Raw genomic sequence first — 27176 nt, 5'->3', positions numbered from 1 at the left:
TTGAGTTTTTTAATTTTTTTTAGCTTTTCCATACGTAAGAAAACAATCGAACATTTTCACAATAACAGCGGACGATCCCGACCCAGATACGGAAGAATTATACACGGACGATTGGGATTATAAATTAAAGCAAAACCGAATACCAATTTTGACAAATTTGTACAGGAATCATACACTTCCACCGACAGCCAATGGCAGTGTAAGTATGTATTCCATTTTGTCAATTTTTATAATGGCGATTAAAATATATTTATGAATTAGAAACGAATAATTCGGAAATAGGGAGAAAATTGATACTAATGATTTAGCAGTTCAGAAAATATTTGTGGTAATTTCAATGATACTTCGTATAATGAGAATTTGACAATCGAGATCGACAAAATTCAAAACTTTCCCATTGCAACGGAGATCTGTGATTGGGTGCGACATCCTGATGCAAGATGCACTCCCTGATTTTTTCCTTTATTGCCTCACGTGATTTCGGAACTAAATTGGTATGATAACCACTCACACATGTGGATCCCTTTTGCAGGTAACATAATAAAATTACACCTTCGGTATACCAAAATATAGTTAGCATCAACTTCCCTGCTGAAAGTTGCATCTTGAATTTATTCGTTGCACAGTTCGACATGGTGTGATGGACCGTTATCTTCCTCCTTTTGAAGAGAAACACCTCTGTTATAATAATTTATGCCACTCGTGTCCTCCAAACACAACACGACAAGTTTTTCAATATCTAGGGTGAAGGGCCATATTGTATGATAGAGAATTAGTTTAAAAGCTCAAATAGTTCGACGTCATGCATGCTCTGAAGTACTCTCAATGGAGGAATTCGTCAGAACTTGCCCGAACATATTTTCGTTAGAATTCAAATAAACTTATTAATCCTTGTTTCATACCTCGTACAAATTAGTCTTATCCGTCTATTGTTGGTTTCTTTTTGCTTTTACTATGATTAACTGTTGGTATTTCACCGTATTTAATAGACTTTTTCATACAGGGCCGTCTTCTGTGGGAATTGGACCAAGAAAAATCCACGCATCTGCCGCAATTCTTTGACAAAGCGTTAAAGTTACTGAATTTAAAACAAGTAGCGTATGAAATTGAAAATTCTGTTATGAGTAAAGTTTCGTGTACAGCTTGTAAGGCAGGTACGTTTAAATTTTCATTCAATTTACATTTTTGTAATCTAATAAATTGATTTTAATACAGGAGCAGGTTTGTTACAACATTATATTAAAACAGGGAGATCCGAGAAGGATATTAAAAAAACCATTTACCATTTTTGTGTGAATTTGAAGATACAATCACCTAGGGTGTGTGAAGGAATCACAGAGTTATTTGCAGGAGAAGTAATCTACGTACTGGGGAAAGTAAAGATGGGTAAGTGAAGGATCATGATAATATTTAAAAACTAGAAGAAGATAACCAATTATTATTGATTTATAAACAGGATTACTTAAAATATGGTAAATCCAGAACCAGGACGATTTTTTCATATGTATGGTACTTAAAAAGTAATTTCAATGATCTCTGCATTCGATATTTCTATTTTGATTCCTCGGGCCAATTGTATTTATTCTACTATTTCATTTTCAGGTCCTGACGAAGTGTGCAGTTTCGTTATAGGCGACGCTTGTGGAGATATATATAATCCTTACCACGAATGGGAAGTTCTATTTCCTCCTGTACCAAAACCAACGGTAGCTGAAACAAAGATACCTGAGGTATGAATCTCAAACTTTACTTGGGCTTTCGTTTTAATTTTCTATTGGTTTTATTCAGGCTAATGCTCCTACTTTCAAAGTTCTACATCTTTCGGATACCCATTATGATCCTTATTATATGGAAGGGAGTAATGCAGATTGCGCCGAGCCTCTCTGTTGTAGACTAACAAATGGATTAGCTTCTTCGAAGGAAACGGCAGCTGGAAAGTGAGTAATGAGAATATTTATAAAGTAAGTTTGCTGATGACGTGATGAAATCATTTCTCACAAATTCTCTATAGTTAGAAGAATGTGATGAATACAATTTACATAGCAAGAGTCTTTCAAAATCAGTTTGCCAAGTTGTTTTGGCAAGAAGGGTTTCATTCCAAGTCTTCCAGCATTCACTTGTGTGATTTTTTGACTTCACAGTTTTCATTTTTTATTAGATCATGTGTTTCTGTAAAAATGTGTAAATGATATTTACTTTTTAGTAATTTATTTTCCATAGTTTATAGATATGAAACTACGTGAATATTTGTAAGAGTACAAATTGTGGATAGACGGTATTACGAACCTAGATATCATAAAGAAAATGGTTCGCAATACTTCTTTGATAACATCTATTCTATAAACGATTCCTTCTCCTTTTCAATTTGTGTCCGTCATAGAAAACAAAATATTGTAGAGTTCTAAGTTGGATAAAGAATGGAACTTTTTAAAAAAGAATTGGTGAGGTAAAGAACATGAATTCTCATAACAAGAACAAGCCAAAGTTGCTCTTGATCATCCAGGAAAAAATTTATGAGAAAACTAAGTTAATGGTTCAGGCAGACAACCAGTCAGTCAACTTTCCAGATGCGAATGAAAAATAACATTTTGAAACTTATACCTTATATAGCTTAAAAATGAGATGAATGAATAAAAAAGTTATAATTCTTCCCTTTTTTTTAGGTGGGGAGACTACAGAAAATGTGATACCCCGAAAATAACAGTAGATAACATGTTACAGCATATTCAAGAAACGCACTCGGTAAGTTGAGTTTCCTTGTCAATAGGGCTCACAATTACGGATTTTATATATTTACAGGACATAGATTACATTCTTTGGACTGGGGATTTACCCCCACACGATATCTGGAATCAAACAAGAGAAGAGAATTTGAAAACTTTGAAAGATACGGTAAATCAGATGTCAAGTATGTTTCCGGGAATACCAATATTTCCAGCATTAGGCAATCATGAATCTGCTCCTGTTAATAGGTAATTTAGAAAAACAATTATTTTCATTTATAAAGGAAATTATAACTAATAAGTTCAGAAATTTATGAAAATTCCAAATCTAGGGGTCCAGGGCTCAATCAGATGCTGCAGAACGGAGAGAGCCGATCAGCAACTCTTATTACGAATGAAGGTTAATGGCTGCAAAGCTTAACGATTCTTATTCTAAAAAGGGTATCGAACTTATTGAACATCGCTGGAAAAAGTCTAAAAGAAGATTATCCTAGTATTATAGACTTCTAAAATGAGAAGAGAAATCAACTGTTTGCATTGGCACTATATACCGAACAACAAAATACAAACTGAATAAGATGTGGCGTTTGGCACGTTCTGGCCAAGTGCTGGATGCGGAATTCAGTGACGCCTTGTGAAGGCGTTAAAACCTATAATCGTGACGCATCGTCTGATTGAACCCTAATGGTATTGAAACATAAACAATAAAAGCAAATTAGTAGTATGTTTCAGTCTTTCAGCAGTCACTTCTGTTGTGTAGTTACTTTCAATACTAAAAACAGATTCGTCCACATCATTTTGAGTATTTTTAAATAACATCATAAAATTCCAAATATTTGTCTAAATTAGTATTTTGAAACATTTTCTGACACTTGCTACTCTGCTGCTGCTAGATTACGGCAAAATTTCACATCGATCGGGACTTGGAGAAACTTAAGATTAAAAATTTTATTAATCTAACGGTCATTTTAAGTAGCATGATGATAAATCTCGAATGAAGATTGATAATAAACAAGGTAACGGTTGCTGATGTCACCTCCTAATAATGTAATAGGAATAATCAAGAAGTACCGGTGGTTAGTGGTGGTTATTTTTAGACAAATTTACAAAAAAAAAATAAAACTCCGAAGTCAGTGAGCTAAGACACTTTTATTATAGGAAACATATAATTCTTTTCCCGTTTGAATAGACTCGTTACAAAGTTAATTAATTTTCCAGCTTTTTCACTTTATTACAGAGGAATATCAGTTGTGTATACTTCAACTAAATCGAATAACACTCCTCAATTCCAATTTTTAGTAAATTTGAACATTGACTTCTGTGAAAATTTAACTATAGAATTCATTATAATTTTAGTTTTCCTCCACCATACGTAACCACACCAGAAAGTTCTATATCTTGGCTGTATGACGAATTGGATGTACACTGGAGGAAATGGCTACCTAGTTCAGTTAGTAACACAGTCAGAAGAGGAGCTTTTTATTCAGTTCTTATTAGACCAGGATTTCGACTTATCTCCTTAAATATGAACTATTGCAATAACAAAAATTGGTAAGGATATATACTCTTTTCGATTTTTATTATTTTGGTCTTTGAAAAGAATTGTTATACCATAGTGAGTAGTATCAAAGAAAGCCCCTCTGTTCTAAAGAATGAATGTGAAGAGAAATTGATTCTAGCCCATAGAAATATATGAAGATATGTAAAATTTTAAATTTGCGATATGCAAAAATCTTTATATGAAATAAAACTAAATTTGATGATAATTAATACTGAAAACACTATTTACTATCACTTTTCAACGCTAATATTCGCACGTAATCAAATTTGAAATCTTAATCCCTTAATCCAACAGAAATGGTGATTCAAATCCGTGCTATTGTACTTTTTTTTGACCAATAAGGACACAGCCACAGTTTTTTGTGTTTCCCCATATCATTTACTAAAAGAATAAATGATAATTATCCAATATTATGCTGATTTGCTCTCATGTTTTGAAATGTTTGTCATTTCAAAGACACTAAACCCATGATATCTGTTTTCGTTTGCATTATTTATAAATTTTTACAAACCTCTGGAACATTCAGATACGGTTTTAAGCTACTTGGCTCATACAAGACACTTTCATTTTTTTCTATATATGTATTACAATTTTAAGCAATGTTTTGTATGAAATCCTACAGCTGCGACCGAGCTTTCCAATAACTTCTATTCCCTCTTGATGTAAGATTTAACCGCATTTTTATTTTAAATTGCTGCTTGACTAATATTTTACAGCGTTTAGAAGTTGAAGTACTTTATTACCTTTCGAATTTTCCAGGTGGTTACTGCTGAACAGCACAGATCCAGCAACGGAACTTCAATGGTTCATATACGAACTTCAGTCAGCGGAATTCAATGGAGAAAAGGTGCATGTAATAGGTAAGTGATTACAGCAGAAATGAATAAAGAAAACAAAAGAATTACAGTTTTTATTATTAATAAGTGATGGAGAATCTGTTTAAACCTAAAAATTATTGTTTAATAATATGTAAATACCTAAAATGTGTACACTAACTGTCTTGGAGTTAGTCCAATTTCTTCAGTTAATACCTTTATATAATTTAAAATTTAAATGTTAAAAAGATTAACTGTTGAAACGCCTTGGACAGGTGACAGGTGGACATACATTAGACGAATTTGAAATTGATCAAGTCATCAGTCATTGTATTTGTTGAACACGTGTTATCTAAAAATGAGTGATATCAGATTCAGCTTCAGGCTCAGTACAACAGGTTTTGCAGGTCTACAGAGAGAATGTTTTAGGAAGTACCCAAGTGTTTTGGTGGTTTAAGATATTTTCAAAAAGAGAAGAGTCGGACTTCAGATAATCTTCAAATATTTTGAATATTCCTTTGTTTATGTATTTTGGCACAGTAGTAACTTCTATTTTAACTGTAACGTTCAAATTTTCGAGGAAATTAATTTGATCTTCCACGCCATTCGTTGTGTCAATAAAATCTCGGTATCTATTGTATTCTAAATCCTCCTTTATCTACATACAGTCGCTGGTAAGTTTTTCAAATATTAGATTTTCATCATTTCAGAAATCATACGATGTGATTCCACACGAAATAGTCTGAAACCATACTTTCCTATTTATCTTTTGGAAACATACAATAATGAGATACTACATGTGAGATGGAACTTCATATTGCTACATCCAAACATTGTTCAAACTTGCCGGCAACAGTATGCACCCAGTACACGTCTTTATTCACAGTAGTAGCCACAGTTGGCAATAGAAGAGGGCAAAAAATATTGTCGATAGTTTGATTAAACTCACTTTTTGTCGTGATATTTTGCTCAAATAATGTATAAATGAATTGATTGATTCAAACCAGAAAATGCGAGCTTTAGCATAAGTGCTGATAATAAAAAAACACGAGAACCTATTTCTTTTCTTGGTCCCTTACACGAAGCAAATTAAGTGACGTTAAACTTAACGATTCTTATTTCAAACTTGTTTTTCCGAGAGACGTATCAAATAAATCTATTGACTAGTGCCTGTTAAAGAGGTTTTACTCGAATAAATCGACGAAATACTTTCTCTCTGAAACCAACATTTTTCTCAGTAATTACAATATTAGAACCATAGTGCTAACGTCTTCAGTTTATGCCTTCAATTAACGTGTCACATACACGCTCTGAGCCAAAACATAGAGGACGTGGTTTTCCAGAATCTAGGCAATTCAAAAAGCAAAACCTAATGAGTCAATGATTTGATTTAGATAAAATATTATCTCTCAGCACAAATAGAGCAGAAGTTATAGTGGTGTACCTGATGAACTTTTGAAATACTTGTCGATTACTAGTAGAAATAAAATCTAATCCGATAGAGTTCTGGACGAATTGTGGGCATTTTAAGCCGCTTCTATCTAAGATCGCTTGCTTTGAAGTATTTGATCTGACATATTTAATACACAAATAATATCGAAACGATTTATATTTTTCTTTCTTCCTAGAATTCCACTTGAACTCCAAGTGCCGTAGATGGCACTTGGAGTTCAAGTATTTAGCGTCAAGGGTAATTTATACTTAGAATATAAAATAGCACTCTATGTTCTAAGAATTAATGACAATCAATATATTATTTAATTTCAGGTCATATTCCACCTGGTCATTCCGATTGCCTGAAAGTCTGGTCAAGGAATTATTATGCTATCGTCAACAGATACGAAACAACTATAACTGCCCAATTTTTCGGACACACCCATTACGATGAATTCGAAGTGTTTTACGATAAAAAAGATTTATGTAAGATTGATTTTCGCCTGATAATTGAGATGATTAATTGCATACGTATGAATTTTTGCAGCTAGAGCAATTAGCATTGCCTACGTAGGACCATCGGTTACTCCTTATTATGATTTGAATCCAGGGTACAGAATATATTACGTAGATGGTGATCATGATAAATCTACTAGAGTAAGAACTTTGTTATTTAGTTATTCTAATGGTTTATACGATGACTATCCAGAAAATAAGAAATGGTTTGGCATTAAAAATGGAGCGATAAAAATTGCACTTCTCTCGGCCATCCGTAGCTTTTTGCTGTCATCAAAGGTCTGCGTAAATACCCAGTTCTTCATTATTGTGAACACATGAAAATTATTAGGTGCAACTTCCTTTTCAAATAAATTGAATACGCCATTTCCCGCGTGAGGTTGGTTATTGTCTTGCAAACACACAACTTTCTTCGGCGTTTGATTTGATCAGTTCACAAAAGGTGGCACCAAGTTTGGAGTACCGCGTAAAGTTTATTAGAGCAACCACGAGAAAATGAGAAGTACTTGACAAAAAAGCTTATTTTGGAATTTTATTTGCCCTCACTTCATTGACTTTTGTCACGCAATTAACATGTCTCGTTTTTAGTTATGATCAAATGTCAAAATTGCTACTATTCGCTCATCTTTATCGCGTCTGTAAGTAATTTTAGCACCCATCTTGTATACAAGAATATATGTTAACAATTTCAAAGAAAAAAGTCCGTGGAACTTTTTGAAAACTAAGCAAAAACTCCGTTATTGTCAAATGGCAGTTGTCACGAATCGTTTCACGAATTTTAGAAACCAGTTCGGGTGTCAACTCCTCTCTTTATCTTGAACGTTATTTCGGCACTTTTTAAACACATTATTTGCGGATGAAACTTCCATTTATTACGTCGACAATAAATTTCCGTTTTTCCACCACGAAACTGAGAGAATTTCCAATTACAGCGCACAATCTAAGATTGGTATTATTTCCGTTGTGGTATCTGGCCACCAACTGAGAAAGTTTTTTGATTCTTATCTAAATTTGGCAACGTCTAATTATTTTCTGTTTGTAATTTGCTATACGTTTTTTATTCCACATCTGGGATGGCACAGAATTAATAAATGTGATAGTATTGAGGAAATATGTAACGAATAACATAAGTAGAACATCTGGTAGTACAAAAATCCGTCTCTGTGATAAGAGATAAGAATATTTGTTTCATAAATGGAGAATTTTTTCAAGTACAAAGTATCACTGTTTCAAACAAACATCCATGTTTGTATGACATGAAGAAAGAATTAAAAAATATTACTTTAAAAGCTAGGATATGGGAAAATATTTGAATGTAAATAAATTTATTACTTACTCTTACAAACTTTCCAAGTATTACCAAAATCAATAATCGCCGCAAAATTTCTATCCAGTGAAAATCGTTTTAAAGTCTGAGAACGGGAAAATGTTGCTGGTGGAAAGGTCTGGATAATACGATGGAGACGGAAGAAATTTGGAGCCTAATTCCTGCAATTTTGACATTGTTTTCATTGATTTAATACTCGGCGCATTAATATCTCCAAATGAGGTCTTTCTTCCTTAATTGTTAAGTTCTACTTTACCCTGTTTCAGTTAGTCGATGCATATTATACCATACGCTTCCTAAAATACTGAAGCTATAACATTTTCACACTTTGGAGTCGGTTCATCACTCGGTTGACTTGCCGATTTCATCCATTGTCACATATCGACGCAAAATTCGGGTTTATTACGATTCAGCCACTCCAAAAAATACTCAGAATTATTAATTTGTTTTTGTTTTTGATCGGTTGTGAGCTCGTGCGACACCCACTCTGAACAGAACTTTCGCATACATTTTCATTTACAATATGTCTTTTGATATATTTATATTCTCAACAATCAGTTTTGGTTTATGGTTATTCGAAATTATTTTGTAGACTTTTTTCATGTTTTCGTCGGTGACAGCTTCTTTGGAGCATCATCCTCGGTGTTCATTTCGCCTCGCTTACATTTAGCAATCCACTTTTCCACAGTTGATTTTCGTGGGTCAAAGTCTGTATAATGTTTCAAGTCTTGCCAACAATTAATGCTTTAATAACACACGAAATTCCTTTTCAAAATTTGCTTTATTCGAAATGCTGAAAGCGGTACAAACAAACTGTTTTAATCAGAATGCAGAAAACCTGCAATATCAGAAATTACTTGCTATGTTTTCGGTAGCCATTGGAATGTCTTATGTTAATTTGACGTTGCTTTTTCTGCATTGTTGTAAATTTTTCGAAAAACTTTAAAGAGTTATGTTGAAAACCCAATCAGAAGTTCAATTTTAATGTGATAAAAGAATATTAGGTTTTTGGCCTGATAATTTCACATACAAAAATATCTCCATTATTTTATTTTGTATAAAAAATTGCTCAATTTCGTTTTTATTAAGGCTGTTGTGGACCACGAAACGTGGACAATGAATCTACGTGAAGCGAATGTTTATGGATATCCACTGTGGTTTAAGCTTTACACTGCGAGACAAGCTTTTGGTTTAGACGCGTTAAGACCCCAAGATTGGGACGAACTTGTTACCAAAATGACCAATGATCCAAAGTTATTTGAATTATTTTATAAGTAAGTATGTTCAAATGATTTTTACTACGACAGAATCTCGCTTAGTTGGATTATTGTGTAATTGCCGGTTTTATATGTATGTTTTTTGAAAAATACGTTATAAAAAATGTAATTTCAAATATTACGACATTTTTGTATTCATATGACCAACCTAACCTAACCAAACTTCCAGGATGAAATTTACGTAAATTTTCGTCGGTTTCTTTAATAGTAAAAAATAATTTGGTAATTATACACTTTCGCGGTCACCTGGTTTTTTGGTTAGGTTAGGTTGGCTCTAGAAAATCGAAAAATGGATGGATTTCAATGATCTTGGTCTCAAAATGTTCCATTTTACGGCGGATTTATAAAAAAAAATACGAAAATTAAAAAAAAATAAATATTTTTTACAGTTTCATGACTTTAAATGCAAAAAAAATGACTTTCTACATATAATCCTTCGTAACTGTTTCTGACGTCGTGGAATCAAGTTCGTATATTTATTTTCGCAATTTACATAAAAAAATGAATATTTTGAAAAAAAAGTTTTTCTACTATTTAAGGTTTAAAACTATTAAAAACCGCAAATTCAGCCACTACCCCCGTGTTTTTCATAAATTCGTCGTAAAATGGAACATTTTGAGACCAAAATTATAAAATTTATCTATTTTTCGATTTTTAATGGTCCAAAAAAACTATTAACATCGAAGAATATAGTACGAAACTATTCACGAAAATTGATTGTTTTTCATCGATTTCATTTTAAGCTATAAAAACTGAAAAAATCATTCTTTTTGGTTTTTTTTTAAATTGTTTATTAATTTATGTAGAATACAAAAAAAATATAAGAACTTTATCTGATAATGAGATAATTTTTTGTAAAGGATTATTTTGCAAAACCGTTTTTTTACGATTTAAAACAGTAAAACTATGAGAAATTTTCATTCCAGCTATTTCTACGAATTTTTTTTATAAATCCGCCGTAAAATGGAACATTTTGAGACCAAGATCATTAAAATCCATCCATTTTTCGATTTTCTAGAGCCAACCTAACCTAACCTAACCTAACCTAACCTAACCAAAAAACCAGGTGACCGCGAAAGTGTCTAATTACCATAATTTTTTGCAAAACCGTTTTTTTTACGATTTAAAACAGTAAAACTATGAGAAATTCTCATTCCAGCTATTTCTACTAATTTTTTTTATAAATCCGCCGTAAAATGGAACATTTTGAGACCAAGATCGATTTTCTAGAGCCAAAAAACCAGGTGACCGTGAAAGTGTATAATTACCAATAATTTCAAAATAACAGAAATTCTTTGTTTTTCATATTCAGTAAACTAGGCAAACATCTGTCATATAAATATATGAAGAAACATTTATCAGAAAATTGAAATAGGAACAAATTACAAATCAAATTGAAAATAAATTTCTTCTTCCATACATAAAGACGAAAAACATCCAAATTTAAAATAACCTAATCTCGATATTTTCGTGTTGATTCAATTTATATTTAATCGTGAGCCATCAAGACAATATTTAGAGTAATTATCTAATATATATATAAAAACAAGAGATACATCCGCATCGCTTCTGGTAATTAAAATGCTATTTTGTTTGGATGCCGGACATTTAAAAAGTTTTAAACTGTACGCCTATTGTTGTTTACATTTCAAAGAGATCAGCTCTACTCTTTCTTACAACATTTTCAAAACAATGTTCTGAAAAGAATATTGGGTCTCTATGTATAAATATTTTTGTAATAAAATCCTTCCTTAAATCGTCAATCTTCTAAAACATTTAACACTGATATTTCATTATTCGATTTACGCGAAGCTTTAGTTTTCTCTCCACTCAAATTTTTGTCATTATATATCATTTTTTCAGGTATTATTACAAAGCAAGTCCGGTAAGACCGAGTTGTGATATCGCGTGTAAAAAGAAAATATTATGTGATCTACATTCGGGTCGATCACATGATAGAAAAAATTTGTGTGAAAATATTGAGTCAAGAATAGATTCTACCTCCAACGTTAGCTGGAGGGAATGGTTCTATAACACCATATCAGTTTCGTGAGTATAAGATTTTGTAAATGCATTTATTCAAGGTGGTAGGATGTGTAAATATTATGAAACTAACAAAAAAAAAATAGAAATCGCACTATTCTACCATAGTACTAGATTTCTAAATTGTACTAAAGCTAGTAGTGTATGTAGTAAGAATTAGGAACTCAATATAAATAAAATAGTTAGGTACACCCCCCATTTTATTATAAAATTACATAAATAATTTCAGTTTACTAAATATATTTAATTGAATTTCTTAGAAAGAAAGTTCTCTGGAAACTACATAATTTTCAATAAACCAATTTTTCTTCGATGGTTCTTTTTATTCTTCTTAAACTAATAATAACTGTAAGTTAATTTAAAAATGTAACATTCTTTATAGAAATACAAAATAATTTCGTTTTAAAGACATATTTGCATCAGTTTATCCAGTACAAACAACGATAACTCTTAATTTTCTAAAATCGAGAAAAGGGCTTTTTTGGTGTCCAAATCCCAATTGGTAGAAGAAGAGGAGCAGTTTATTGTACCGATGGGTATATGCAATTTGGGCCTCTCCTGGATACTTACGTCACTCGCGACGGCAGTTATCACAGGAGGCGGAAACCACCGATATCCGATACACCAGAATCTTCTTTATAGACCAATTAAGTTACTAGAGGATAGTTGCATTCATCCCGAAAGAACTCAGCTCAAGATCAATGTCCAAAAACCTTGTACCCTCATTGAAAATAATAGTAAAAGTAGACAAAAATTGAAGGAAAATACTGGATATTTGAATGGCTGAGGTACAATGGACAAAAGATCCAGGACAATTTTCCCCCAACCGCACGTCGTTTCTTTTATTATTATTATTCATACCATATTAATGGATGGATGAATTTATATCAGAATCCAAATTTGGCTTTATAAATATTTCACAACTATGCCAATCAAAATATTACACCATCTCCTCATCAATTGACAAATTATTGATATTAATTTTTGACACGGAGCTATACCTAGAAAATATAAAGGTGAGTATGAATAAAGTAGAAACAAATCGACGCAAGATAACATGGGATTTGTTAGAATTAAAAAAATAGTTGCAGGAGACAACAACAATTATGAAAAAGTCCGTGATAATGGCCCATGAGTACGCGTTTCTATTAACCAATAACTTTGTTAAGAGGTGGAAGTTGGTATTGATATATTTTCTTCATATTGTGTTTGGTTTCTATTCAGACTAATGATCTTTAATTTTAATAAACTAACAATAACTGTTGGTTGTAATTCAAGGAGTATTGCTTGGTGGTGGTTGATAGTTATTATTTCTTCAAATTCTTCTTTTTCATTTTATATTGCATAGGAAATGGGTTTCGAGAATTTTTCCATGGATTTGAAGAATTGCAGTAGACATTTCTACATCTGGATATCAGGTACATCGACAATAATTGAAAGACGTGTATGTTGTTCTTATTGTCAATTATCTAAGAATAATAATTGAGATTTGTTAGGATCTAAAACGTGTTATGTTCCATTAAGTGGAATTATGAAAAAATTTTTTATATTGAATTATACATAAGGACTCGTCGGTATTTATCGATTACTTCAAAATATTTTATTCAAAGATAATTACGCCTTACAAAAAAAGTATAAAATTTTAAAGAAAAACCAGATTATCGTACCGTTATATTCTTTGAAAAATTTCAGCTGTTGCATAATCTCTCATTTGGTTGCTCGATATTTGACAGTCGCCTAATAACGTGCTTGTTGAATTGTTGGCAAACATGGAACACGTGTTTGCATTATACAATTGTCGGTTGTTGGAGAGATTCGACAGCCATAATCGCCAAAGCAAGCCTAGTTGAACCCGAAGAAAACATTTCGCATATTTTCATCTGTTTCTGAGATAGGAGGATTCTCCCAACTTTATACGTCCTAAATCGACTTATTTCTACTTTTAAAATACTGATACTATTTGTAAAGTCTTCAAAGTCACTATATTTTCACCATAGACAGATTTTATTAATTCGAGAGCGTCTTTAGTACTTCTTTCAACAACAGCCGGGTTGGGTGATTGTGGTGATGAATTTATCAATTCTTAAAATAGAATCCTGTTGAATTTAAGTGATTTTTTTTTGAAAATTATCAATTACAATTGTACAATTATAACAAATATTTCGTTGAAAGCGTTTAATTGAAGCGTATAGGTTATTTAAGAGACATTACTTCAAGTTTATTACGAGGGTTATTAGAAAAATATCCAATCTATCAAAAAAGAGAGACTTTTTTATAATTATTTTTATAATAGCCTCCACTTGAGTCATGGGGATCACCGAAGTGTGAGAAGCTGCATTGTCCTCGCCGAAAAATACTTTTTCCTTCTTTAAAGGCGTCTCCCTTTACCCTTTTAAACGATAATGCGTAATGTTCTCTTTTTGAAGATAGTTGTTGAACACAATCCCATTACTATCCCAAAAAACCGTCGCCATCACTTTTCCGGCTATGAAATCTTCTTTGCCTTTTTAGAACGGGTTCGCTATACTGTTTTCACAATTTTATATGTTCCAGAATTAGTAGTGGTGGATGTAGGGCTCATCTATAGTTATGAATCAATGCAAAAAATCCGACTCATTTTGCTTAAATGTTCATTCAAATGCGCTTCTGGTCCAAACTGTTCTTTTGATATGCCGATAGCTTCTTCTATCCCTTAAACCTTGATACGACGATCATCCAGTCACATTTGGTGAAAATTTTTGATACCGCTGGTTGTTGCAGTTTTTAACTGTCCCGAATGCTCGTCATTAGTCAAGTTGATACGGCCATGTTTGAATTCAACTGACATTTTATGGTTTTATATGATGGTGAAATGTCTCACAGTGTCATTTGCATAGGCGTATTGTCTTAAAAAAATTAATGACAGTTCGATACTCAATTTTTAGGAAAATTTTCACTTATACGATTGTCAGGAACTAAACGTTCAAAATGGCTGAAATTTTGATAATAATCTCGCATGTGCAAGTATATTTCTTAATGATATGGATAAGTAATAAAGATAAGATAACTTTCCAGAAAACTCTCGTATTTACAAAAAACAATTTCCTTTAAAATGAAATTATTACAATAATCATGTTTATATGGTTCTTTGAAATATTTGAGAGAAAATAGTTTCACTTATAACTCTTTATGACGAATCGAATCTGATTTTTTCATTTATATTTTTGCCTGTAATTAGTAATAAACATTTTTCTACACTGTAAATATTTTTATTTAGAGAAATGGAAAATTGATTTTTCCGAATATACTTATGGTAAATATAGTTGTGTAAATAGTTGTACTATAAAATTATTTTCTGCAATTACGGGAGCAAACCAGATTTGGCAAACTAACTCATACAAAGTGCATTAGTATTGCAGAAAATTATTTTTAGTGCAAATAAGTGGTTGTGGAAAGAAATGAATGTATTTATATGTTTTTCTTGTAGAGAGGTATAAGGGTGGAACAAACTACTATGAGCATTTGTATATAACTTATAGGTAGGTAATTTTCTTTTCTTTACTATTTAATTTATTAAAAAAAAACTTCAAGAAATCAACTTCTTACCACTTCCAAAAATATTCAATTAACCTGAAAATACATTAGTGAATTGTATAAAATATGTACATTATTCTTAGTCTTTTTGATTTAATAACATGTATACAGAATGTGCAACCTATAATTTATAGACCAGGAGCGATAATTTTTTAAACCAAAAAAAAATAATAGTAGGATGCAACCCATTGGAAAAAGAGGAGAATATGATAAAAATAAAAATAATTTACGGGTGATATTAGGAAGGGAAAAGGGGTGAGTTTTTAAGGGTAAAAAATGTTTATCTCGATTTCCAGCAAAACTACAGGTCTTAAGAAAAAAAGTTGAATAGCAAAGTTGTAGGTTATGAGAAGATCTACAACTTTTGTATATACATTTTTGTCACATAACCTCAAAATTCATGAGAAAAATCCAAAAAACTAAGTTTTTCGTTTGTAATTTTCATCTTTTACAAAAAACATTTTTTTTTCATGAAATTTTGCGAAAAGTTGTCTTTTTATATGTCCCATATACACTATAAATTATTTGATTTGAAATATGGTTTTTTTTTCACGTTACTTTGACATAATATCGAAAAAGTACTCTAAATTACGAACGTAAATTCTCCCATCAAAAAATCTAATTTTTTTAAAAAGTCGGTGGGATTTTTTTTTCGTTGAAATCTCTACTTCCTGTTGGTGGAAAAAATATTAACATCACCATGGTAAATTTTCTCAGAATAGGCAAAAAATAAGACAAAAAAACTCGCATTCGATTTATTTTTTTAATCATTATGTACAATTTTTAGTTATTCGTTAAATTTTTTCACTCTCATTACACGGAAAACGTGAGTTTCCATGTTATTTGATAAACATAAGTAATTATAGTCTAAAACTTTAATAAATATCTAAAAAATTTTACATAAAGAAATTTTCGGATGCGAATTTTTTTTTCTTTTTTTGCCTTTTCTGAGAAAGTTTAATAGAAATCTAACCGACTTTTTAGAAGAAGATGATATTTTAACGGGAGAATTTTCGTTCGAAAATTGGGGTACTTTTACGATATTATGTCAAAATAACGTTAAAAAATAAATATTTCAATTGAAATGAATTACTTGGGACATAAGAACATAAGTTTTCATCAAATTTCGTGAAAAAAAGTCTTGTTCGTAAAAGATCAAAATTACAAACGAAAAACTTAGTTTTTTGAATTTTTCTCATGAATTTTGAGGTTATGTGAAAAAAATGTATACACAAAAGTTGTAGATCTTCTTATTACCTACAACTTTGCTATTTGCCTTTTTTCCATAGGACTTGTAGTTTTGCTGGAAATCGAGATATTCCTGACCTCAGATCTCCCGTAAACTATTTTTCCTTTCATTTCTATTATAGTCTTCCCCTTTCCAATAGAGTTCATCCTACTATAATTTTTTTTCACTCATAAAGATCATTATTTATAATGAGGAAAGATTTTTAATAATATATATTTTTTCTTTTTATATTTTCACAGCGTGTCAATGTTGATGTCTATCCCAAGACTCACCATACAACTACCAAAATACGTGTTGGGACTCGGATAAAATGGTTAAACTAGTTTTTAAATGGATTTCTAAAAGTGATTCAAGTCGTGGTGGAATGAGTGAAAAACAAAAAGAAATTATTTATTATTATAATTATTTACTTAGATAATGTTGAAGAAGTTAAAGCTTAAGGTATAATTCAGTTAGTTACACTTTTTTATTTGTTTTTATTGTGAAAACAGTCGACACTCTTTCACTTTTTCAAACATATAAGGGCGGTTCGGTAAGTTTTTTTCAACCTTTTAACTCTACATGTATCAAATGTCTGATCGAAGTCTTCAGATTTGTAGACAAGTAATAATCGGGGCTGAGTCCCATTAAAATGGAAGACGAACTAATTTTTTGCTTAATACAACGTCTTTTGATATAAAAACTGCACGTGTATGCACCTTTGCATTCCACCTGTACGAAAGAACTTTTTTTTGAATATGCAGTTATTAGGTATCTGGATCAAAGCAAAACAATTCAAGATGTCACATGATTGCGTTTATTGTCGATCATGATCAAACGCAGAAAGATTTATCGAATCCAAGTCATTACTCAAAATTTGAACCACTGAGTAATGTCGTCGTAATGGCTTCCATAATTTCTTATACTTTTCTGATCGGTCAATACCATATCGTATTTTTTTTAACTGGTTGTGGGTTAACTGGACATTTGAATTGAACACAGAAAACCAAGCTTAGGGTTTGGGTAATGAGTACACGAAATTTACTTCTTTCCACTATCTCCTCAAGTTTACTAACACTAATATTGATACTGCTGCTTATGTAATGTTCATCTGTCTGTGAATGTTTATAAGAACGAATTGATATGAAATTTTAATGTTGGACGGATCAAATTAACTCTACAATGATTAAAAATACAGTTGCAATAACCAATTGAACTTCTGAATTAAATGGTTTGCTTTTAAAGTCTTCAATAAAATTATCTGCCTTGAGCTGATTCAATCATAAAATGAAAATGTGTAGATATTGAAGACTAGCCGTTATTTCAATCAGAATGATATAGGAATGATTGTTTTATTCAGTAAACTTTATCATGAACTTAAAAAATATAAATCATATAATGTTTGGGACACTATCCCGATTGCAAGATATTAAAATCTGAGTGTAAAGGATTGAAAATTATGCGGATAAATTCTAATCAAGGTTGAAATAGTTGTAAATTTGAACAATTTTTGATAAATAATTTTTTTCATAATAAATTGTGAGAGGTTTAATATACTTCAAAGTACATTTTTAATATCTGAACTATACCTTAGGCTAAAATTCTGTAATAAGTGGTCTATAAACATTCAAATTACATCTGACGCATAATTTTTTGTTTTTACAAGTTGATTCTCACAATAGTATTGTCCTAATGCTTCAAGGTACGTCCGGAGCAAAGTGCTAAAGCAAACATTGACTTTATTCATCATCGTAGTTTTCATTAATTATTCCTATTCAATGTATGAGATCTTCTACAAATAACATGAATAATAAATATTTTTTTGCTGTTATTATGTATCACTTTATACAATCTAATGTTTCTCAACGAAAAGGGGTCCCATAATTCTGGGTGGTTGGCACCAGGTCTTCAAAATGAGAAAAACTATAATTACCATAAAAATAATTTAATAAATAATAGAATGTACAGGAGAAAAATCGCTTTTAGAGGGATGGTTTCGTTGGTGTTGTGTGGTCTCCCTTGGATAAGTTCCGTCTTGAATTTTTTATGAAAATGTCTCGCTAAAAATCACTAAGCGACATTTTGTAGTCATCTCGACGACGAAATGTAGTATTAGCAGAATTTATTTCTCAGAAATGTTATTTCTATTGCATGCGAAAAGCAAAAAAAAACATCGTTTTGATAATGAGACGATGTGCATAGGTTGACGTATTTTGACCTTTAGTGGTCATAGTTCCTCAGGAAGGATCTAAAATGCTTATGACCGGATATAGACTCCCATCGAGCATTCAGCAACGAATATTTAGTTCCAGTTCTGCCGTCCAGTCACTTTCCGTCACCCAGAATAGGAAAACATCGTTTTCTTCACCTAATTCATTTAATGTTTCCCGATACTTCATGACCGACTTCGACTTAAGTATTTGTGAGTTGATAGCTCTCTTTCCCGACAGTTTCTGTTCAAATTGAACTGTATACACCTTTCCAATAGCTAGAAATTCTGACTCGAGCATATTAGGATGGGATTCAAATCATGATCACCACTGTGATTATATCCACGTTTTAACCTTACTCCACAGGCTTGTACAATTTTTACGTTATTCGATGCCCTCCCTGCATGATGCTGAGTCTTCAGATTTACCCCTTGCGATTAAGACTATGTCCTCTTACTTGTAAAGGTAACAAGCAGACTTGTAGTCGCCTTTCACAAGCTTTTTATATGGCAGCAACTGAGGCGGCAGTCAACCGCAAACTCTCGATTTGTGCTGCAATATTCTGAAATTGGTTTCATAATTTATGAAATGGAGCTCATGAATGTATTCATAGGAGCAGAGTTGCTTTTTTCATTATATCTTTATATGAAAATTATTCTATTGAAGCAGTTACATTTCCCTCGTCACTACGTATTCTTCTTCTAACTATTATTATTGATTTTGCCCTTTTCTACGTCTAAAATTTTCAATATAATCTCCTGAAGAATGGTGCAGAAAAAGCAATTTCTTCATAATAATCATATTACTTTTGTTGGATTAACTTCCATTGACTTACCACATAATTCATGATATTTTTAGATATTTGACTGTTTGGAGCGTTATGATGTTATAATTTTAAATTGTAAAGACCACTTATTAAATCACTAATACATTTCACTTAAATATATTTTATCATTTCTATATTTAAGTTCAATATTACTTCAGAAACAATAAGTTTACACTGAAAGATCGCTGGTATAATCCTTAAAAAATTGTGTTGTCCGGAAAAAAATTCTTCAAATTATCTCAATGTTTATTACGACCACTTTTTAAGGTAACAGCTGATCTAGCCTTAAACTGATTTTTATACCACTCGCTAATTTTGTAGTACAATATTAAAAAAATATTATTCTTTAATTATAATACCCCCTAGCGGTGAACATTGATCATGCTATCCCCTTAGAATTACAGAAAACAACTACCAAGACCTTGATGTTACATTTCTATTGAGAGGAGTTTATACAGGAAGATTGTTTTTTCATCTTGGGGTCACAATCACAGACCTAACTGTCATTTCCATTGATTTTTGAGTATTTTCCTATGTGTATCTTCTTGGAATCGTTCTAATACCCCCTAGGGGTGAACATTGATCATGCTATCCCCTTAGAATTACAGAAAACAACTACCAAGACCTTGATGTTAGATTTCTATTGAGAGGAGTTTATACAGGAAGATTGTTTTTTCATCTTGGGGTCACAATCACAGACCTAACTGTCATTTCCATTGATTTTTGAGTATTTTCCTATGTGTATCTTCTTGGAATCGTTCTAATACCCCCTAGCGGTGAACATTGATCATGCTATCCCCTTAGAATTACAGAAAACAACTACCAAGACCTTGATGTTACATTTCTATTGAGAGGAGTTTATACAGGAAGATTGTTTTTTCATCTTGGGGTCATAATCACAGACCTAACTGTCATTTCCATTGATTTTTGAGTATTTTCCTATGTGTATCTTCTTGGAATCGTTCTAATACCCCCTAGGGGTGAACATTGATCATGCTATCCCCTTTGAATTACAGAAAACAACTACCAAGACCTTGATGTAAGATTTCTATTGAGAGGAGTTTATACAGGAAGATTGTTTTTTCATCTTGGGGTCACAATCACAGACCTAACTGTCATTTCCATTGATTTTTGAGTATTTTCCTATGTGTATCTTCTTGGAATCGTTCTAATACCCCCTAGCGGTGAACATTGATCATGCTATCCCCTTAGAATTACAGAAAACAACTACCAAGACCTTGATGTAAGATTTCTATTGAGAGGAGTTTATACAGGAAGATTGTTTTTTCATCTTGGGGTCACAATCACAGACCTAACTGTCATTTCCATTGATTTTTGAGTATTTTCCTATGTGTATCTTCTTGGAATCGTTCTAATACCCCCTAGCGGTGAACATTGATCATGCTATCCCCTTAGAATTACAGAAAACAACTACCAAGACCTTGATGTAAGATTTCTATTGAGAGGAGTTTATACAGGAAGATTGTTTTTTCATCTTGGGGTCACAATCACAGACCTAACTGTCATTTCCATTGATTTTTTAGTATTTTCCTTTGTATATCTTTTTGGAACCGTTTTAATATCCCCTAGGGGTGAACATTGATCATGCTATCCACACAGAATATCATAAAACAACCGCCAAGACCATGATGTTAAATTTTTATTACCAGGAGTTCTTAGAGGAAGATTAGGCATTGGTTTTCCATCTCAGGGTCATAATCATAGACCCAACTGTCGTAATTTCGAAAATAACTACTTCATAAGATATTTTAAGCTCTTTAATATTCGGTTTTTTTGTTTGAACGACCAGTTTTTTCATTTTTTATAAGTTTTCTTTTGTTTTTGAAATGGAAGGATATTCGATGTTCTATACTGACTCATTTCTATTTTTAAATCATTCATTGGACTTGTAAGCAGTCGATATAAACAGATGATTTTAACTTTTTGTAACTTCTTTGGCTCCTTTTTCGACTTTGAATAAAATTTAATAGTTCGATTCATTATATTAGCGAGTCCACAAGCCGGAATAGGTTCACACAGCTTGTTTCGACATATACCATGAGCTTCTTTAGACTTTTTTGGCAACTTGGGACAGAATTTCTTGTTAATTTGTGTTTCAAATCAAGTTTTACTGTAATGAAGTGGCGCAACTAACAAATTCACAAGATGGAATATGTACGCGTTTTTTGAGCTTCTATGACCCTTTTATCAACTTGTATCACTATAGTACCTATATTAACAGTCCTACAAGCCAAAATCAGTACAATCTGCTTGTCTTAACACTTCTTTTGCCTTTTTTACATCTTGGAATAAAATTTAGTGTTGATACATGTTTCAAAACTTGTTTTATTGTAGAAGCTGTGCTAAAGTGGCTGCATTAGCAAATTCACAACTTGGAACAGGTTTTAGCACATTTTATGAGTTGCTTTGGCCCTTTTCTTCAACGTGGGACATAATTTAATGTCAATATGTATGTCAAATATTTCATTGTCCTAAAGTAGCCATATTATTAGCAGACCCGCTACATATGTCACTGACGAAACTTCCACTAAGTTTCAGACATGAAATAAATACAGAATACAGATTTAAAAGAATTTTAAAGGCCGAGTTTATTACTGAAGTGCCACACTGAACCAAAACTGTATAATTCAACCGAGTACTCGTGATTTTCATATTGATTTTGTATTTGAATAATGAATAAACTTTGTGACCAAACCAAACTGCTTGGATCTTTAGCTCAGAGCCTCTTCTATGTAGATTGTTTTTTTACCCAATATCATATTTAGTTTTCGTCTATCTTAGTCTTTATTATTCAGTGGTCTTCTTACTATAATTGTAGAGATTTTTATTTATTTTCATAAATAAATAATCGGTCTTTCAGTGTATCAATTTTATTTGAATTTTTAAAGGTTATGTAAATTGTGTGAACATTGAAGGCTGTGTATTTTTGACATGATCAAAATACCAACATATATGTCTGATATTTTTCTGAATAAAGACACAATTATTTATTTTTCTTATAATTATAGTCAATAGTAGAAGTAGAGCATTTCACTACTAACTTTTGATCTGACAATCATTTCGGTGCTGAGTAGTAAATGTTGACTTTCAACTATTTCTTAGTTAAAACATGTACATATTATTCTACAAATATACATTAAAAATATCATTGTATTGTTTTTTTTTTATAAATGTACCTAAATTTTCAATTCCAAACGAATATCACTTTCTTTTTCGACTTGCATAATAATATGACAAGTTTCGTATTTCGAGGTTAAGAATTTGATACATTTCACGCACTTATCGTTTTGTTTACTTAAAGTTACTGTGGAGAATTGATCAAATTGACAGCTGACCCGACCTATCCCAACCTTGACCCTATACTTACCTCACACTATTTTGTTTTATATAGAGTGAAAGTTGGTAACCATGTTTATATTAATTTTAATTTAGTTAAGTTGGCACTTTTTGATATGTTCAAGTGACAGTGAAAAAGCGAAATGAAATGGCGACAGGCAAGCGTGCTCCAATTTGTAATCTCAAGAATTGTTAAGTATTGATCAACAATCCGACGATTGTTTAGCAAGAGTTTTGTTAATTAAAACAAGTATTGTCGGTTAAAAAGATACTTTTGAATATACTGTTCAATAAACTGAACATTTTGTTAACTTTGGACTTCATAATTTTTTAACAAAGAACCCAAACCCACTGAAAATAACAACAGTTACAGATCGTCCTTGTTGGTTTTTCTTGTGCTGAATTCTGAACATAACCTAAAAATTTTAAAATTTACAACATCGATTTAGCATTTATTCGTCGCTTCTCACTAGATGACTATAAAAAGTTTTTCAAAATATGTTGTTATAGAGGTTGTTGATTCGCTTTGGTGATTCTTCCTTCCTTTGTAACTTACTCTATCGTACAATTGGTCTAACTGTAATCGAGAATATTCGATAAAATCATATTAGCTACAATAAAAAATTTTAAGCAGAAAATTATTAACCGCGATGTCTGGTAATAAAATACTAAATGCTTTGTCTTTAAGAGCAAGAAACTGAAAGAATTCTTGATGGCGGAGCTCATTTAGGGGCTGGAAAAGAAGGAAGTATTTGATGAATATGGATTGTAAGAAATTAGGTTATTGAACCAATTTTCTTTGATTAAACTTAATTATGTAATTAAGTATGTTACTTGGTAGGTATTGTAGAAAAAAGAATTGAAATGATTCCTTAAAATATCCCGAATAGACTCTTCCAATAGATCATAACGATTAATATAGTGAAGTACTTGATTTCAATTGATCTCAACAAAATAAAAAATACATTAAACGTAAATTTTATGTTATTTTTACCAAATGAAAAAATGAACGAAATGCATAAATACTAAAAAAAAAAAACAAATTGGAGAAACTTGAGGAATAATTTATGTAACTAATATAATTACTAAACTTACAGAAACAAATATCAAAATTTTGTCATTCATAGTAGTATTTTATTATTGTTTTTTACATAAGAAGGTTAATTTTATTGAACACTAGAAAATATTAGATTTCAATAGACGATTTATTACTCATAGAGATAATCTTTTGTATTAGATTTTGCGAGTCACTCTCAATTCACTGGATAATAATGGCCAAATATGGCCAACACAAAAGTCTTTAATTGACCATTTATCATTTCCCTTTCTATGAAAAATTATGATCATCGATTAAGTTAGTTAGTCGTGGTTTTTAAAAACCTATAGACCCTAAATTGTCATGCATAAATTTAGCACTGAGCAACACTAGCAAATTATTCAGATTCACACTGAAAATCATCAATAATTTAGCGCGAATTCGTGGTTTTTATGGTAGGAATCTCTGCAAGCCATCAGTCAGAATATGTATAGATTTAATACCATATACTCTTCAAATAATGCAATAACGACAAACCCGTGCAAACATTTCACGTAATTATCTTAGCTTAGCAAAACAAATGTTTTATTACAATTAGATTCAGTTTTGCTTTACTTTGATAGTTATTCAACAAATGACGACATATTCTATCAAACCAATCCATAACAGACCTCACAGAATCCATTATGGAGATGATTGCCGCATCATGCTTAATGATTATATGTATGGCATTGATCCGGGTGTCATACGATTTCAAATTGGAGAAATTGTTTTGTCAGTTTGGGACCTAGGGACCACGTGAAGCCGAATTTTTACACAGCAATTCATGTTATTCGTGATAGATGACCAAGAAAAAGGCCATAATGCGGTTCTTTAAAAACAGCCGTTGATAGCCATATGGTCGACAATGTTTTTGATTGTTATGCTCGCTCTAGATTCTCGCGATGTTTCTACCGGAAACGGATATAAATGATGTTTTTTTCTTCCTCAGATGCCCTCTAAAAGTCTCATTCCACAAGAAGTAGAAAATCTCTACCTAACCATGCGTTATTCACTTTATTTTCATCCTTATGTCCTTTGAATCATGCCCGAAAAAGCGACACGTATCGGAGCGACACAGAAACGAGCCGAGAGAAGGCGAGATAATACGAGCGCATCGTCCATTTTCCTCACTCGCGTTCCCTCGTATAGCATTGGGTAGATTTGGATCAGACTCAAATGCTATTTATATATTGAACTATTTATTATTATAATTCCATTTTTGCTACATTTTTCACAATTTTGACTGTCATTAGTCATTGTACTGGTTAATATTATTATTTTTTTGGGTACAGTTTTATTTTTTTCGTTTGCATTAAAATGAAAATTGATTAATATCACAGTTTCAGTGATAGTTTCTAAAACGCATTTAATTTCTCATGTTCTATCGAATTAATTGAGAACGAAGTTGTTGTGTCGCCCATCATTGAAATCCTACCAAACCGGAAATGATACAAACACCAGTCCTCAACCCTTTCTAATTAACCGCCAAAAACTGAAGGGGAGTCCAATGTCAAAGAAACACAAATACAAACAAAATGCCCTCCTCGAGTACTTTCATTCAAAAAATAAGCAAAAATGATCGCAGTGTATGTCATACGGTTATACAGATCTACTGCTACGACCTCCAACCAATAGTAAGTAATTTTTACGTCCAGCCGACTCAACGGGTTTCCACCGTGAAATCAATGACGTAGAGGAAAGTTGGCAGTCAGGATATTTTTATATTTCATAGGTACTAGTTATTTATGTACTTTTATTAATCGATTTCTAGTCTGATGAAAATTCTTAACGGGACTTTTGAAATGGAAATACGCTTTAAGTATGATGTCGTTCAAATAAATTTATAAATTAACAACAGTATTATCCCATCAAAATTCTTTATTAAATATTTACTTATAACAGTGTAGTTCATCCAGTTTTCAATCTAAAACAAGCTATTAACCAATTCTGACTCATACATACAAGCATTCTACTCAGTTTTTGAAACTTCATCAAACCAAATGTGTACAAATAAAATCTAACAAATTAAAAACAAAATTAGTCAGCTGCATTATCAGCCCATGAAGCGTCAGCAGCAGGGGAATCGGAACTATTATAGTAGGAGTATATAGGAATGTTTGGGAGTTTGAGTATTTTGGTATTTCATTATTTGAGAGTTGATTTTTGATCACTACACTAACACTCATAAGATTGTGTAATTGTGAATGTTGTTGTAATGGCAGTGTAGACAGTGTATTAAATATAAACATCATGAACTGTTCCAGAAATTCCAACTTAATTAAATGGTTGGTATCAATAAATTTGAATCATGTCTTTGAGATATGCGTTTCGATGTACATTCGCTACCAATATGGCTACCAGCTATTGCGGCTGGTGAAGTTGAAGAAGCTATTAGCAATAAGTAGAATGTTTCAGTACTATTAATAATGGAAATGCATCCTTTCAGTCAGTATAAGCAGTATTAATTATAAGAGCATTTCTTTAGACTCGAAAACTAAAGTATAAAAAATACAGTACCGACTGTATTTTTCACAGACTGGTGAATATTTTTATAAAGCTTTCTAAATATTTGAAGCAATTTAATTTGACGTAATAAGGTACCTAATCCTATACTATATTAATAAGTTAACATTTCGATTAGACTTTTTCAGAAGTTAAAGGTTATCCGTGAACAAAAATTGTAACAAAAGTACTGAATGCACTCAATAGTTAACGGTAACAGAATATCAAAATTTTTGTTCGATAACTACACGTGTCTCCTGATTATACCAATCTTTGTTAGACAAGAACATTAACCTAAAACAAAATTATTGTTTACAAATATTGTTATAAACATTTCGGAAATATAAGCGGGACATGAATGATAAACACAAAAGGTCAAAAACCATGATGTAATTGATGGAAACATTATATTAATCTGTCGGTAGATAAATGATAAAAACATTTATGAATTTTTGAGGATTTAAGCTTATTAAATCATGATATCAATGATATGCACTTTGAAGTTTCCGTGTTAGAAAAACGTTCGCAATTGTATAGAGAATTATCTATCGTATATTTTGGGCAAAAGATCAACTGATACTTCAGACCCCCACAGCAAAATTACATTTAAAATCGTATCTCGTATCGATTGATACAAAATACTTATACAATTTAAAAATCTTACGGTTTGATTCCGCGAAAGAAATTCCAAATTTCAACATCAGAA

General features: G+C 31.6%; 1 protein-coding gene across 11 annotated transcripts in view; it reads left to right on the top strand.

Annotated features, from left to right (window-relative positions):
• Nucleotides 1-22702, top strand: part of LOC130897002 (sphingomyelin phosphodiesterase) — a 53270-nt gene extending 30568 nt beyond the window's left edge. For 6 of the 11 annotated variants that reach the window (XM_057805463.1, XM_057805465.1, XM_057805466.1 and 3 more), the window contains 14 exons: nucleotides 24-199; nucleotides 1004-1154; nucleotides 1216-1386; nucleotides 1603-1730; nucleotides 1789-1937; nucleotides 2664-2742; nucleotides 2800-2972; nucleotides 4080-4274; nucleotides 5044-5144; nucleotides 6867-7019; nucleotides 7081-7190; nucleotides 9466-9650; nucleotides 11517-11702; nucleotides 16758-22702. In XM_057805463.1, coding sequence (XP_057661446.1) covers nucleotides 24-199; nucleotides 1004-1154; nucleotides 1216-1386; nucleotides 1603-1730; nucleotides 1789-1937; nucleotides 2664-2742; nucleotides 2800-2972; nucleotides 4080-4274; nucleotides 5044-5144; nucleotides 6867-7019; nucleotides 7081-7190; nucleotides 9466-9650; nucleotides 11517-11702; nucleotides 16758-16827 — 2027 coding nt within the window. In that variant the 3' untranslated portion in view covers nucleotides 16828-22702. Of the gene's footprint in view, nucleotides 1-23; nucleotides 204-1003; nucleotides 1155-1215; nucleotides 1387-1602; nucleotides 1731-1788; nucleotides 1938-2663; nucleotides 2743-2799; nucleotides 2973-4079; nucleotides 4275-5043; nucleotides 5145-6866; nucleotides 7020-7080; nucleotides 7191-9465; nucleotides 9651-11516; nucleotides 13015-13044; nucleotides 13115-15162; nucleotides 15215-16757 lie in introns of those variants that run through there. The other 5 variants (XR_009059647.1, XR_009059646.1, XM_057805470.1 and 2 more) reach the window with 4 other exon arrangements.
• Nucleotides 22703-27176: the final 4474 nt, after the last annotated feature.

Source organism: Diorhabda carinulata, chromosome 8, assembly GCF_026250575.1.
Source record: "Diorhabda carinulata isolate Delta chromosome 8, icDioCari1.1, whole genome shotgun sequence".
NCBI classification, from domain to species: Eukaryota; Metazoa; Arthropoda; class Insecta; order Coleoptera; family Chrysomelidae; genus Diorhabda; species Diorhabda carinulata.
Note: the sequence above shows the minus strand (reverse complement) of the source record. Positions and strands in the feature narration are given on the sequence as shown.